General features: G+C 37.4%; 1 protein-coding gene across 1 annotated transcript in view; it reads right to left on the reverse strand.

The window, feature by feature from the left end:
• The window catches only part of TNNI3K (TNNI3 interacting kinase), a 296,461-nt gene that overhangs the window by 170,907 nt on the left and 109,017 nt on the right, over positions 1–16,537 (reverse strand). The window contains exons 14-20 of the mRNA XM_019919967.2: positions 16,083–16,177; positions 15,336–15,485; positions 2,409–2,495; positions 1,779–1,835; positions 734–826; positions 590–647; positions 269–463 (exon numbers count right to left, since the gene is read on the reverse strand). Of these exons, the coding sequence (XP_019775526.1) occupies positions 269–463; positions 590–647; positions 734–826; positions 1,779–1,835; positions 2,409–2,495; positions 15,336–15,485; positions 16,083–16,177 (735 nt within the window). The remainder of the gene's footprint in view (positions 1–268; positions 464–589; positions 648–733; positions 827–1,778; positions 1,836–2,408; positions 2,496–15,335; positions 15,486–16,082; positions 16,178–16,537) is intronic.

Below are 16,537 nucleotides of genomic sequence, written 5' to 3' on the forward strand. Positions count from 1 at the left end.
AAGTTTAGCCTAATTATTATAAGCTTCAGTTACCAATTTAAATTCCTTGAATTTGTTATCTTAAACTGAATTCCTGTTAAGAAAGCACAGAAATCTTTCTAGTCATTAAAACACGATTATTGGACATAAATTATTAGCCATCTTTAAAATGTCACATTTCCTAGCACTCAGAGATATCAGAAGGTAAAAGCTCACCTAAGCAGAACGCGTATGAGGTGTTGCAACTGTAATTCCAATGACATGTAAAATGATAAGTCAGAGACCATACCTCTTCTGTTCATGAAGGAGGGAGAATAGAGAGCCCCCTGATATGTACTGAGTGACGATGGCAAACTGGCTGGGATCATTCAAGCAAGCACCCACAAACTGAATGACACAGGGATGATTGAGCCGGCAGAGAATGGACACCTCTCGGCAAAACATATCCACATCTGACTTGGAGCAGTAGGTGTTGGCTCGATAACTGGAAATGACAGCAACAGGAAGTCTTCAGTCAACAGATGAATCAAAACAAGGGGCTAGCCATGCACATACTTCTCAGAGTTTACTGCTCTACTTGGATGCTAAATTTTCTCATTTGCTTGCTTACCGCTTTATAGCCACTATTTTATTTCTGCATCGTCCTTTATACACTTTCCCAAAAGAACCTAAAATTGTTTAAGAGAAACAAGTAAACACATATTATTAAACTGAGCTCATTAAACTGAAACAGACTAGTATTTTCTTAGGTTACCTGAGCCGATAATCTCATGGAACTCAATTTCTGAGAGCTGAAGATGGAAATGTGAAGGCAATCCAGCCCTTAGAAGGAGAACATCTGCCTTCTCTGCAAACAGGAATTATTATTTTATTTTTTAAGATAAAAAGCACACATGTGGATGCTTACACACACATGCACATGTATACTTAACCAAAAACATCATACCCTAGTAACATTTAATTTTCTGACTGTAATTGACTACTTGGAGATACTAAAACCTTATCACAAATGATCCCTATTCCCCTACATTAAAAGCCCGTTAGTTCTCTGTCTCTGTTACCCGACCTTTGTTATCGGAGCTAAGGGTTTATTCCTGATTTGGTCAACCACTAGCTTGTCTGTATGATGTGGCAACTCTGGAGTACAGTCCATATCACATCATGATATAAAGAGTCTTACCTGGTCAATCCCAGCAACCTGTCACAAAAAGCTTAGTCAAATATCCATAAACTAAACCTTCAAGAGATGCCAATTAGGAAATAAGCATATGAATTATTCAGAAGAAACATTCAAAACCAAAAATAATTTTTTAAAACTTCAAATTCTAAATAAATATAAATTTACAGTTGAATATTTTTTACTTTCCTGATTCAATGGTATTAATTTCTGTGCATAGCATACATTCAGAAAAGTTCCCAAAGTACTACTTATTTGGGATCTTTTGAAAAGTAATTTCTTTTTCAATTTTTTTCCCTATGACAAACCTTTTCCCAATTCTCCTTAAAGATATTAATATTTATAATTTATATTTCATTAAAAATACAAATGTCTATGTGAATTTGATCTTCTTTTAATATTCATATGGAATTTTCACCATTATACCTTCATGAACTAAGAGGACATATGCAAAATAACATAGCAGATGAGGTTAATTATGGAAAGAACGGTCTGTTAATAATATTATTTATGCTTGCAAAATAGTCACTTGTAATATATAAAACAAAATAGAAAGTTATCATATTTGAGGCAATAGCTATTGTTAGTAATAAAATATAACAACTGTCCCATATTAAAATACCTTTTGTCATGCTTTTAATCTTCCCCAAAGGGGATGGAACAGACACATAGGAGCCATCTAGAAATCAAATTATAGAGTTAAAGGTAGCAAACATTTTTTTCCATAAAAGCTAAACACTATGAAAAGTAGCATGTGACAAAAGAAATTTGCTAAGAACACCAAGTGAGACTATAACTTAACTCTAGGTTTTTTTCTAGATACTGAAACTGTACAGCAAGTGTTTATTTAGAGGGTACATAAAATGATTAAAAATAAAAATCCAAGGTCTAGCAGACCCCAGTGGATTTAATTCGTGTCTGCATATGAGTATTCTCTGTTCTGCCTTAATAGATTACTGAAATGGAAAATGACTGCTCTCAGCTTACCCAGGCCTTCCCAGTCATGCACCAGCCTCATAAACATCCAGTCCAGAGAATGTAAAACTTGGAGGAGCTGCAGACTGGTGAGTCAGAAAGTAGCCTAAGTGGGGGCTTCTTTATTTTCAGCCTCACCCAGACGGAAATCTTCTTAAAATAAAGCTGATCTGACATGCCTTCATCCCTAACCCCAGAATGTTGGTGATAGAAACACAGGTTTACCTTTAGGCACAATATTGCACTAACAATGAAAATTTAATAAGAAAGGGGGTACCTCCTCCAGGCTGAGAATATTCATTACAGGGCAATTCATCCTGAGGTCTCTTATAATGTTTCAGGAGTGTGACAATTGCATCATGTCCTTTATGAAAAGACAAAGAAGGACAAAGGGTCTTAATTCTTGTTTGATTTATTCAGCTCACCACCTGATCGAAAAGTAACCAAGGTAGCCTGAAACAAGATTAATCTTAAGAGGTAATACATTGCAATAGGAATTTAGTGCTTTCATTCATTCATTCAAACTCTACTACCATTTTGTAATGCATAACAGTATCGAATCACTAAGTTGTACACCTGAAACTAATATAATATTGTAAGTCAAGTACACTTCAATTAACAAAAAACAAGACTGATATATGTGATGTGCTATTTTAGGCACTATGTTGGGTATGGGGGATGCAATGAACAAGGCAACTATGGTCCTACCCTCAGGAAGTTTAGTGTAATTGAACAAATAATAAAAATGATGAGAATTGCTAAATGAGTACATATCAAGTGCTATGGGAGTATATAATAAGAGCACGATTAAAAGGGCGAAAAGCACATTTGGTAACCAGGAAGGAGAGATGTATTTGCTGTGATTGAGCATTACATTTGGCTGGCAACTGCAGTATAACAGGGCATTAAGATAATCTGCATAGGTTTTTGTGGCAGGAGACAGCTGGCTGCCTCCCAATATTTGTAGCTCCCATTCACAGAGTGATTTTGTCACTGGGAATGGCTGCCCACCCAGGGACAACAACTCCGTATCCCCCTTGCAGCCAATTGTGGCCTTGCGACAAATTCCCATCAAGTAAATATGAGCGAAAGTGAAATCACTTCCAGGCCTGGACTGTAAGAAATAAGTGAGTCTTCTCTCCTCTCCCTATCTGCTGGCTGGATGCAGAGGGCTCTGAGGCCATACGGGAGGGGAGAAAGCCATCCACTGGCCAGAAATACCCACCCTGGACTGTTACATGACTGAGAAATAAATTTCTATTACATAACACCACCAAAATTGGGGAGTTTGTTAATTGTACTAGGGACTTATAATTGTGAAAATGCTAAATAAAATATAAAAATAAAAATGCTAAATGCTCCTCTGAGTAGAAACAATTTTCAATAGAACTACACTTTGATAGTATCTTATGCTTTAACTGAGAAAATAATCTACTGTAGCTAATTTATACAAGAAGAAAACAAAATCGACCTTAAAGACCCTGCCAAGCAACTTGTGAAATGCAACAGAACTCACTGTAAAAAGGGCAAAATTTAGAAACTGAAAAAGTATAAGTGCTTATCCACCATGAAGGGTTCAGAGTTAACACTGGTTTGAATACACCTAGCTAATGTATAGAGTATATGCTGTGAGTTGTGCCTGCTTATTAAATCAGAAAAGAATTAAAATTAATAGAGCATGCAGGATCATAAGATGAAATGATTAAGATGTTTATCAGCACTAAAAGCTTTTTCAAATGTAACATTCCAAGTCCAGATTCCTCAAGAAAAAAAAGCAAAAAAAGAATTGTGACTATGATTGTTAAAACTTGTAGCAAAACTTAAATCTATGGAGTTAACAACTAGTGTCCATTTTCTTATCATCCATAGCTTTCTATTCATGGCTGGCAGATCTACGATTTTCTCAAATCATAGACACAGGTTATGATGAAATAATGGGGAACCAGTCCCATCAATACTCTTTCTTTGGACTCTCATGTGCTCACAATCAGGGAAACCTCAAAACATGAAAGACATAAGCCAACAGGTAAATTTCTAAAGGAAGAGCCTACTAGTCAGAAGGAAAAGAGAATGAAAAGAGCCCCAAATAGGAGAAAGCATGACACGTTCAGAAAATGAAAGATGGCCAGTGTGGCTGGAGCATCGCAAGCAAGGATGAGTGGTACCAGGCTTGGCTGGAGAAGTCGGTGAGTGCACAACATGTGGGGTAGTGCGTCTCAAATGTTATCGTATGAGAATCACCTGGAGTGCACGTTAAACTACAGATTCCTGAGCCCTACTCTCAGATCCTGGTTGAAAAGGCCTGTAGTGGGACCTGAGAGTTGCTTTTCTCACAAAGTCCCAGGTGATGCTCATCAGCAGTCCACACTTTGAAATTACTGATGTGGAGCTTTCTAGCTTTATAGGTTAGGATAAGGAGTTTGTGTGTTAATGCAGATGAGATGGGGGACTACTAGAGGACTTTAATTAATTGAAGGACATGGTTTGTCTTTAGTTTTCAAACATATCCTTGTTTACAGATTACAACTGATGATGCATCTTCATAAGGCTGTTGTCAAGACTAAGTGAGATTATATATGTAATATGCCTAACAGTTCTAACACATAAATATGCCTTTTGGATCTTTTCACTGCTTTCTTGCTTCACTATTTTGCCTCAAGAATTGTAAATGAACTTGGAAACTCATTTTCGGAACTTCAGATAAATTTTCTAAATACCAATATATTCAATTTTTGTTGCTGCCATTGTTAATTACCACAAATCTAGCGGCCTAAACATTTCAACTTTGTTATCTTATAGTCCTGGAGGTCAGAGTTCGACACGGTTCTCACTGGGCTAAAATCAAGGTGTTGGCAGGGCTGCATTCCTCCTAGAGGAATATCAGTTTCCTTGCCTTTTCCAGCTTCTAGAGGCCACCAACATTTCTTGGCTTGTGGCCCCCTTTCTGTATCTTCAAAGCCATCAACAGCTGGCCTGAGTCCTTCTCACATCGTATCACTCTGGCTTCTGTTTCTGCTTCCATATTTAAGGACCCCTGTCATTACACTGGGCCCACCTGGAAAATCCAGGATATTCTCTCTCTCAAAGTCAGCTAGTCATCAGCCTTAATTCCATCTGCAATCCTAATTCCCTTTGCTATTTGCCATGTAAGGCAGCATACTCACAGGTTCCAGGGAATAGGACCTGGGCATCTTTGGGGGCCATTGCTCTGCCTACCACCTTTAGTTGTGATGAAAATCAAATCTCAGTGTGCTTTGTTTGCATGTTGGCACAGCTTTTCTTTCTTCCCCATTGCTAATGGCCATTTGAGCCTAAGGATAAATTAGCACCACCACCAAGAATTTCCTCTGGAATTAAAACATCCCTTCATCTGTCCCCTTGTTAGATTCTTAGGTTCTAAGGTTTTATCTGCTCCTATCCACACTGTCTGCTCCTACTTTAACAGGACCTGTGGTGCTTTTGGAGTTTTTATTTTACTTAATTTGATCTTTAAGTGTTTGGGACCAGGAAAAACAAATCAAAAACAAGCTTTTTTTCCCCTTATTTCTGTTTTTCCTAGGACAGGCTCCTTTGGGGAAAGAAAACAACCCAAACCACAAGCATTTACCCAAGTACAACCAAGCTTAATTCACAGATCCCACCTCCTCACCTGTCCCAGCCCCTCTGCTGGACTGACTGTGGCTGACAGCCGAGAGGGCCTCCTGCTTTCCCTAGTGAAGCAGAAAGCCACATCTTGAATCCTGAAGGCCTGTGTGAGTCAGTGATCACACCCTTGATGTTACCTTTCATCTCAACAGCTCTCTTGGCTCCACTTGCTCTGAGCAGTTTTAATTTCCTGCCAGCGCAGTGGTACAATTTGCTGGCATTTTCTTTAGGATGCTTTTCATCAAGAGCCTAATGAGTGCCTGAGTTCTGGCTGGTGATAAGCATGAGGCTGCCAGGGAAATGCCAAGAGGCCCCGTTGGCTCTGGAAGGCATCTCCGCCTGATTTCCCACCTCCTGCTAACTGTGGGCTGAAGCACACATGTATGGGAAATTCTCCTCTGCTCTCACTGCACTGACAAACTACAAGTGTATGCAAAGAAACCTGAAAACCACTAGGACCCAGCTCCCTGATACTTGGCTATGAGGGGTTAAGCAGAAAAATGCCTTGATGGAACTCACTAAATGGACTTGTAAGCCAAACTCCTGATAATGGATATACCCAGATAACCAAGGCACACTAATGGAACATGTCCAGAGATAATCGAAGTCCCACTAATTAAATAAAATGTTTTCCCATATCTAAGAATGTACTATCTACATCCAAGTATTTTACCCAAATAGGAGGTTGCTATGATATTAGCCTAATGCAGTTAGAATAATGATTTGTACTTTCAGAGTATTATTCATTAGTGCCCCCAAGGGTTTTGGCAAATGGGACTCTCCTGCTGGCTTGAAGTGCCTTTCATTTCCTGCTCCCTACTCTTCCAGTCTTGTCTATATTCCCAAAATGCCATGCTTCCCCTTTCATTTGTCTTTTTCTTATGTTCCTTTACTCCTTACATTTGGAGTGATTTTCCCCACCCCACCCCCCAAACTTTCTGAATAGCTCTTTATTTTAAAACCTAGGTTGTTCTTTAAGGCTACAAGTCCATCCAAAGGGCTGTTACATGGAGAATTTAGTATCTACATCGCGGGCATGTATACAACAGAGGATTCCTAATTATTCAAGAAGAAAAAGTACAAATTTTATTATTTCCCTATAAGGTTGTCTCTCAGTCTCCACCATTTCATCTTAGAAACAATGAATGCTGTTCATCGCTATGAGAAATTATTTTAAGAACATAGAAGAAAGCTTGCTACGAAAATCATTTTAAGAATTAGATCTGAAGATTATGGTGAATGACACCAGTACTAAGACCTTTGTGATTCTGACACCCTGTGGGTCTGAGATTAAGTAGAAAACATGGAGATTTGATCTTAATTACGGAAGCCAAGAAATTCTTGTTGATCTTGTATGTACCACATGCCCAGGTCATCAAAAGAGCAGTCTGGGCTATTTTTTTTTTTTTTTTTTTTTTTTTTTTTGCAGTATGTGGGCCTCTCACTGTTGTGGTCTCTCCCCTTGCGGAGCACAGGCTCCGGACGCGCAGGCTCAGCGGCCATGGCTCACGGGCCCAGCCGCTCCGCAGCATGTGGGATCTTCCCGGACCGGGGCACGAACCTGTGTCCCCTGCATCGGCAGGCAGACTCTCAACCACTGCGCCACCAGGGAAGCCCTGGGCCATTCTTTACATGTGCCTCAAAAAATAAAACTCTCACAGCAATGATATTGAAGAGACTTTGCTCAATATTTTACTATCCCCCTTTCCCATCATGTTAAAAATGCACTTTCCAGAAACATTGAAAAGTGAGATCAGAGGATGGCCCCTGATGTTTGCACTTCTATGGCTCATTTTCCTCCTGACAGTACAGGTCCCATTCACTGACAATTAAATCAGAGGCAACAAATATTCCAGACTTGCTACATCTTCTCATGACTTAAATCTGAAAGATACTTTACTTTGATATCACAAGAAAGAGAACACACCCCCTGCTTCCTCCATGATTCTTATCCCTTAATCACCAGGCCCAGACAAGAATGTCACCAGTCCTCCTTCATCTTGAGATAAAATCCACAAGGATGAATGCTTTTGCCAAAAGGACATTATATACAAACCAAGCCATTTAACATTCCTCTTTCCTCTTTTTCTCCCTTCCCATTTTGCCTTTATTTTCCCTTCCCTTTCCTTCCACAAATATTTATTGAGTGCCCATGAGAGACTAGCTCAAACAACATCTTCCAGGGGAAGCCCTCTGTGACTTTTCCATTTTAGTGTCCTTGAACTTTTTACTTACCATCTTTGTACTTTTTACTTAGCAACTTTTTACTTACTTTTTATTTTATTCATAGCTCTTATTATTATCTGATAGTTTCCATTTGTTATCTTGCTCGTGACCTGTGTTTTCTGTTAGAAATGCAAACTTTTTAAGCGCAGGGGGATATTGTCTGTTTCACTCACTGTTTTACCTCGGTTCCTAGTATACTGTCTAGAATATATTAAGTTTATAACACTCTTTTTGAATGAACGAATGAATGGTACAAAGTACGAGAGTGTAATGTTGAAACAGAAATGCTCTTTACTGTTGTAATGAATGTTATATAGTAGAAAAGAAAAAATATATATAAATGTTTACTCAAAATTGTATTTAGCCAAGCTTTAGGAAGGAAAGGTAGAGGATGCTGTGAATGTGCATAACGATGCTATTTTACAATAGGCTGGAGGGGTCAGGGAAGAGTTCCTTGAGGAACTGTCTTTTAAGCTGAACTTGAAAGATAAGCATGAGTTGATTAAGCAAAAAAGGAAAATAAAAGAATTCTAGTCAGAGTAAAAAATTTTGCAGTTCCAATGAATAGAAAGAGGAGCTGTATTTAGAATATTCTCTAAAATCTTCTGCCTATTAATTTGAGTATTAGGATTGTTCAGTTAATAAAAAACCTATGATATTTCAAAAATCCCTACAGAGAAAACAGAATAGCGGTAATTAGTATTCTTGAAAAGATCAACTATATTATGACTGATCAGATGCCATTTAGTGAGACATGGAATAGAATGTTATGACTGAAATATCTGCTCATTCTCTATTTCACTTCAACAAATGTGTATTGAGCAGCTATTAGGAATCAGCCATTGAACTAAGTTTTTGGAAGATCAAGATTAACAGCCCAAATGTTTGTTCTCAAAAAGTTTAGGAGGAGAGTGTTTCAACATGAGATAGAAATGTGCGTATGGCACAATAAAACATCAAGAAAGGATGTGTGTATTAGGCTGGAATGTCAGGGGAGACTTTCTGGAAGAGAGGATCCATAAACTGAGTCTTGAAGGTTAAATACAATTAAGAAATTTAAGAAGTGAAGTCAGGTAGGCAGGGTGGGAGGGTGTAGAGAAAGAGAGGACTGCTTGAGAAAAGGCTTGGAAGCATGGAATAACATGATATGCATAGAGGAGCGAGTAGTTTTGCATAACTACCATATAAACAGATGCTGGCTTAACAGGGTTGTTGTGTAGATTTGATGGGATATTGTGATGTAGAATGTGCTTGGCACAGAGTGAAACCCTAGTGAATGGTAGGGATCTAGTGAATGTGATGACGACTGCAGCATGTGGGGTCACTCATGTGCCAGGAGGGACTGGATATGAGGTTTGAGAGGTAAGAAGGGCACAGGTATGCCATGATAATAAACTGAGACTTTTTTTTCCTAAGGTGATAGTGTGTCAGTGAAGGATTTTAAGCTGGGAATGATATGGTCCTATTTACAGCTTGGATACATCTTTCAGACTACAGTTAGAAAATGGAATCAAAAGATGCCAAAGACAAAAAATAAGTAGTTATGAGACTATTAAAATGGATCAGGAGAAGGAGGATAAGGTTATGGATTAAAACAGTGACAATAAAAAAAAAGGATGGATTCAAAATGTAAGTATGAAGAAAAATAAAAAGACTTTTTGATTGAATGGATATGGGGGAATGGAGGTTGAGAGAGAAAAAGTAGTCAAGCGTCAATCCAGATTTTTGACTCAGGTGCTAAGTGAACGGCAATGCCGTTAAATGACATAATGAATAAGGGATATGGTAGAAGAACCCGACTGATGAGGACAAAAAAGATATTAAGTTCAACTTTGGACTTGTTGAGTTTTAATTGCTCCTCAGGTATCCAAGTAAAGGGATCCAGCACATCAGATGGTGTGATGTTTTGAAAACATGGCCACAGAATCTTTGATACTTCTCCATGACTGAGGAGGAAAACCCTGCTGTAGTAAAGAGACTTGCAAATTTGTACTAAAATTTTAAAATATTATGTTATATATTTGCATGCAACTATACATATTAGAACAATGATTTTAAATTGCTTAATATTTTGATTAGTGATTTTCAAAACCTCTTTGATCTTGCTGTAGTCCTTAAATTTTAAGTTTTAAATGAATGGTATTACTTAAGTCATAAACAAGAAATATATATACAACCAAATAACACAAGCTTTTATATATTCCGGGTTTGTCTAGTGGTGTTTGGCAGGGATAAAATGCTTCATTAGGAGGTTTAAAGAAAATGACCATTATCCTAATATGTCAATGTCATATTTCTTACTGGACACTAAAGCATGTTGTAAATGAGGAAAGACTGTAAGATTTGGAAGCTTTGGGGAGCATGATTGTATCTCTGCTATCCACTCAATAACAACAGATACCACTATTTTTATTGAGAATCTGTGATCCAGACATTTACATCTTATCGCTAACCCTCAGCAGAATTCTTAAAGTGGTTATTAATTTACTCATTTTAAATTTGAAGATTAAGCCTCAGTTAAATAACTTGCCCAAGGTCATTAAGTAATAAGTATGGGATTTGGACTTAGATCTATCTGATTCTGAGTGAGGTGGTAAGCAGTTGAACTGTGCAATGAGACAGACCTCTGTTTGGTATCAGCTCTCCACCTAAGAGCTGTGTGGTTCGAGCTAGTGTGACAACACCTCCAAGTCTCAAACATTTTATCTGTAATACAAAGGTAATACCAATTTAAAGGGTTATTTTGATAATTAAATTATATACATATTATGTATGCATATGTAATAAGTGATTAATTACTGTAAGTTCTCTTCTGCTGTTTGTATTAATGTTTGTAGCTTCTTACACAGTTATGTCTCAAAATTTTTGTGTTATCCCCCATAAGAGTAAAAGTTCTTCCTATTCTAATGAGAGTTGGTATTATTTTATTTATTTATTTTTTAAAAGAGTTAACTAAACATGTAGAAAGGTAACCAGTAGACACAAAATTGCACATAGATTTTAAAATGCCATCTAAATCTTTTGTTTATTCCTTCCTCTATCCCAACCCAATCCACCCTAGCACACTAAACTATGTTCATTAAACTAAGTAAACTCCAAAGAGGTAAGAATTCAATATAGAAGAAGTTTGGGAGTTTATAATCCATGGATGAAGAGTTATCAAAATATTTAAGGACGCCACCTCTTCTTCCTTCTACTCCTCCCTCACCCTTATCCCTTAGTTATTTTTTACTGGCTGAAAGCTGTAGAAACTCACAACTGTAAGACTTCATTACTTTTAGAGAATACACTATGGTACATTTACTATAAATAATTCACACCACACTACACTTGTCAAAAGGAATGAACAAAGTATATATCATGGTACAGGAACCTTGATTTTTATTGTTTTTGCTCACTTACTCACTAATTCTCCAACTGCAGCTCCCTGTCACTGTGAATTAGAGTAGTTCTGTTGTATACAAATATTGTATTCTGGGTAATTAGATATTGGGATAGGAGCCTCTGTAAATTACTTTAACTGGTGTCAGTACTGAAGCAAATAAGTTTTAGTTCTGTTTCTAGTTTGGGTTATTTTCTGACCCTAAACAGCCTGACATAAAGGAGTGCTTTTCTTTGTCAAAGGCAGCCTTTTCAAATCTAACTGCCAGACACACTATTGAGCTATGTGCTCAATTCTAATTGGCTGAGATCTTTTCAATTCAGCAGTTTCATCTTTAATGCAATGGATGTAAGATTATGTGTAGGTCTTTTCAATGGGTTTTCCCTACTGGTGATTAGGGCAGAGGATTTGAACATAAGCAGGCTGCTGGCTATTTCTTCTGGCTAATTTAAATTGATTCATAGAAGTTCTTTGTACCCAAGGGAAAGAGCAGAACAAATCCAAGTGAGTGAGACAGCTATGGCTACTCTCAGATGGAACGGTAGAAAAGAAGAGGGAGGACAGACTGGGGAGAGGAAACATTCTAAGTATTATAAAATTGGAGCTCTGAGCAATCTGGCAGTGAAATATTGAAACTTAAACCAGTAGGCTTCTGGTTACTGGTTAGAACCAAGGTCACCAGGAAAATTATTTCTAAGATTGATTTTGATATCTTTAGGTTAAAAGGGCTAAGTAAATGGAAAATATTTTTCATACCTGATCCCACAGGGAGTCATAGTGAGTAAACTCTTTTCTAAAAATATTCCAAAAGATAGTAGATAATTCTTTTCAGAACTCCAAAGCACCTCTGAATGTGCTATAACAGAATAGCAGAGAGGGTCAGCTAAAAATTTTGTTTGGGACAGATGAAAAATTTGCCTTCTAACCATTCAGAGATGAGTGCTGTTGAGAAAGCCTCCTAGTTCTATCTTAAGAGGGTAGACTACTATTCAAACTGGGCACATTCAAAAGTATTCCTTTTTAAATAGACAGACCCTGGTTATGAAGTCTCTTCTGAGTTTTCTAAGGACTGGATAGGGTACAGGGCAAGCCATGATGGGGCCACTTTTACATCATCTCTATTCCACAAAGAAAGAACTCCAAGTGAAGTTTTAGTGCTTTTTCAACTCCATCTCCAAGTTGCTCAAGAAAATCCTTGGTACGCCATATCAATTAATTTGGTGACTCCCGCTCTGAAGGAGAAAGCAAAGCCAAAGAAAACAGGGACAGCGCACTGCTGACAATATTTTAACAAGGCCATTTCAATCTTCCCTGAACACATGAAAACAATGCAACGTTTCTCTAGCAAGAGAAAATAGCAACAAATTTATTTTGTTGGTTTAACTTGCTCTGCCCTAGAACATATGCAAAACATCCATCTGTCTCCTGAGTAGTAACATTCAATTTGTTAAAATTCATAGTAATAATGAAATGCAACACTGATGCCTGGCACATTAGTTGAACAAATAAGGGTGACAAATATGGCATATATTGCAGAGACCAGTGGGTAAGTCCTCTAAGCTAAAGGATTTTTATTGTTGTCATTTGGTAGGAAATCTTAGGAGCTTACACAATGATTCACTGTTTTATAAAGTGTGGAATTCCACAAAAAATAAAAGTAAAGCCAGTTTTCAACCATTACTCTCAATCAAGTAAAAACAAACAAAGCCAAACCCTGTGAAGAGATAAGCTGCAGCAGCTACTTCGGAGCTGTCTTCCGGAAGACTAATGACTTGTAAACAGTCTTTCTCTGAAACTCAAATTTATTGAGAGACACTGTCTGAGAATCATTGGAATAAATGCAACATAACTAGAACTTAGTAAGCCCTCTCGAGGCTTCAGAATATGTAAGATTTTCCAACTGATATGCAAATATACAATTACCTGGACTTTCTTTTACACAAAGTAGAAGGCAGTTATACCTAACAGAAATGTATATAGTTATTCATCAAAAGACACGTACATGACATGTACACGTATAACAACAGTGTTCCTAATAGTCCCCAATTGAAAATTATCCAAATGCCCTGAAAAAGCAGAATGAATGAATTGTGATATAATTAAAAACATAATACCATACAAGAATGAACAGTCTAGAGCTACCTGCAACAATATGGATGAATCTCACAAACTGTTGGTCAAAAGAGGCCAGACATAAAGATGTATATAGCATAGCATTTCACTTATATTAAGTACAGAAAGAGGTAAAGCTAGTCTATGCCTCGAAAAGGCAGGGGTACCCTCTTTGGGGAGTGAGTGGAAGACAATGTAAGTAGGGCTTCTGGGTGCTGACCATGTTCAGTTTCTTCATCTGGACGCTGAGTGAGTTCAGTTTGTGAAAATTCATTGAGCTATAATGTGCAAGTACACGTGTGCGCATGCGCGTGTGTGTTTATACAATACTCAAGTAAAAAGTAAAAAACATAACAGGCCTATATCTTAACACATTCCTTGCTGTTCCATGTCTGTTCACTTGTCTATAGTAAAGTAACTCCTATATCATTTCCTCACTAGCAGTCTTCAGACCTATGTTTTTCTTTCTCCTTGTCTATAGCTCTCTAATAGCTATATCAGAAATGTCTAATAGCTATATCAGCTATGTCAGAAAACAAACCTGACACCTTGATCTTGGACTTCCAGCCTCTAGAATTGTGAGAAAATAAATTTCTGGTGTTCAAGCCACCCAGTCTGTGGTATTAGAGAGCTATAGAGAGCTCTATAGCTCTCCTTGTCTAATAGCTCTCTATTTCTATCCATCAAACTTCATCTCTCTGTTCATTAATGGACCTCTACCTATTTCAAGGTAGAAAACCTTTTAGATCCTCTTGGTAGCCTAAGAACTCTTCCAGTTTAGTAATTGCTCTTTTTAAGTACGGTTTTCTAAGATTCTAACATTTAAAAAGATAAAAATACTTCTTTACATACTTTAAACATCCTAATAAGACAATGCAGGCATCAAAGTCTGATATATTTTACAGTATTTAGTTGTAACTCTGATTTCAGTACTGTTCCATGTCACCTGAAAATTTACACTCTGTTGGAGTTTATGCATTTATGTAGAGCTCTCTTAAGAGGTATAGTATATTGTAATAACAATGACAAAGATGCTATTTGACCTTCTAATTGTGTCTAGTTTCCTCTCCTTTAAAATGAAAAATTCACTATTAATAATCTTTATTTCTGGACTACTACTATTACCACTCTTATTATTACTGAAATGCCAATTATTAGGTATTTATTTTGTGCCAGCCACATTTATAAGCAATTTGCACATATTATCTAATTTAATCTTTACAATCTTATGAAGTTGTTATTGTCCTCATTTTTCAGATGAAAAACTAAAGCTTAGCAAGAATAAATAACTTGCTCAAGATCAAGCAACATGGTTTGATTTAAAACCAGGTGTTCTGCCCAAGCTTTCACCTCTTTGAGCTCAAATAAGTTTATACTTAAGCACTAAACATTGGTTGCCTTACTTTTTCTAGTGCAGGCATTGTTAGCAGGGTTAGATGTGACAAATACTCCCTTTCTTTCTTTGCATTAATTTCATTTTTAATAATTTGAATCCACATCAAAATTCTCCTATATAAGAGGTAAAGACTAGTTCTGCATCTACTCTAAGAAAGTAGCTATCATTACCTATCACAATTTTGTTTCTCCAGTATCTAGAAATGTGATATCTCCTTCTCCCTTCAAAATGCCAATACCAAGAATGCCTTCAGCTCATCTGCAGCCCAGGAGTTGCTTTCCCTATTGTACTCTTTGATCCAAGTCTCCAACGATTCAAATACAATCTCCAGAGGAAATGGGAGTATACAAGTCATGCAAGCAAAAGAATTATTGATGCATTGGCATAATCTGTGCACAGAGTTCAATGTTATCACTATAGAGATGCAATGGTGAAAAGTATACCTTTTTCATAAGCCCACATTAAACATGTCTGCTCATCTTTTTCGCCACTAGACCTGCTTGGATCACAAGCTACCAGATTCATATCAGCTCCGTTATCCAGTAAGAACTGAACCAGGTGAATGTGACCATGGTAGCAAGCAGAGTGCAATCCTATGATAGAATAAGAATGAAAGTGTGAAAGGAGAAAAAGGGAAAACTGAAACCCAATTTTCAAAAGACAGTCACTACCACATAATAGAATTGTTGCCAGAGATATACAGCAAGGGTTGATTTCTTTGACAAAGAATTAATTCTGTCTTTGCGCAAACAAGACATAGTTTAGGAAAAGAAGTACCTAGTTGATCTATATAGACTACCTTTTGCTTAGCACAATTTCTAGTATTTCTCTATCCACTGTAATTACCAGAATAAATGTTAGCAACTTTGTACAAATCAAAGAACAAAGACCCCAAACAAGGGTTTTTTTTCAGCAGCAAGCCAAGGGCAAGGCAGTGGGATCAGTCTGTTCCTGGTGCAGATCATAATGGGTGCATTGACTGTAGATACTTTAGCACAATAATGAAACTGAGCAAAGTCAGTCTGCCTTTTACTATCACCATGCACCATCAATTTAAATGATGTCATTGATAAAATATTCCCCCTCATTGGGGTTGACCACTCCCACCCCCACCCCACCCCCCAAGCCCACCACTTTTCTTAAGCATTCACATGCATCAGAAACTGGTGATGTTCTCACCACAGTCTTACCTGTGTGCCCATCCCTTCCTTGGTGGTTGATGCTTATGACATTCTGATCAAGAAGAAATTTAACCAGGTCAATGCTCTTGCCATAGGTACAAGCACTGCAAAAGTATAACACAGGGAAAATAGAAGGCTGAACGTATGTACTCCAAATTAATATGTTGAAGCCCTAACTCCCATAACCTTATAATGTGACTATAATTTAAAGAGGTATAATTTACAGAGGTAATTAAGTGGAAATGGAATAATTAGGATTGGCCCTCTCCAAATATGACTGGTGTCCTTATAAGAAGGGAATATTAGTATACAGATGACATGAACAGAGGGACAACCATGTAAAGACACAAAAAGAAGGTGGCCATCTGCAATACAAAGAGAAAGGCCTCAGAAGAAAACAAACCTGACACCCTGATCTTGGACTACCAGCCTCTAGAATTGTGAGAAAATAAATTTCTGGTGTT

Source organism: Tursiops truncatus, chromosome 1 (assembly GCF_011762595.2).
Source record: "Tursiops truncatus isolate mTurTru1 chromosome 1, mTurTru1.mat.Y, whole genome shotgun sequence".
Taxonomy (NCBI): domain Eukaryota; kingdom Metazoa; phylum Chordata; class Mammalia; order Artiodactyla; family Delphinidae; genus Tursiops; species Tursiops truncatus.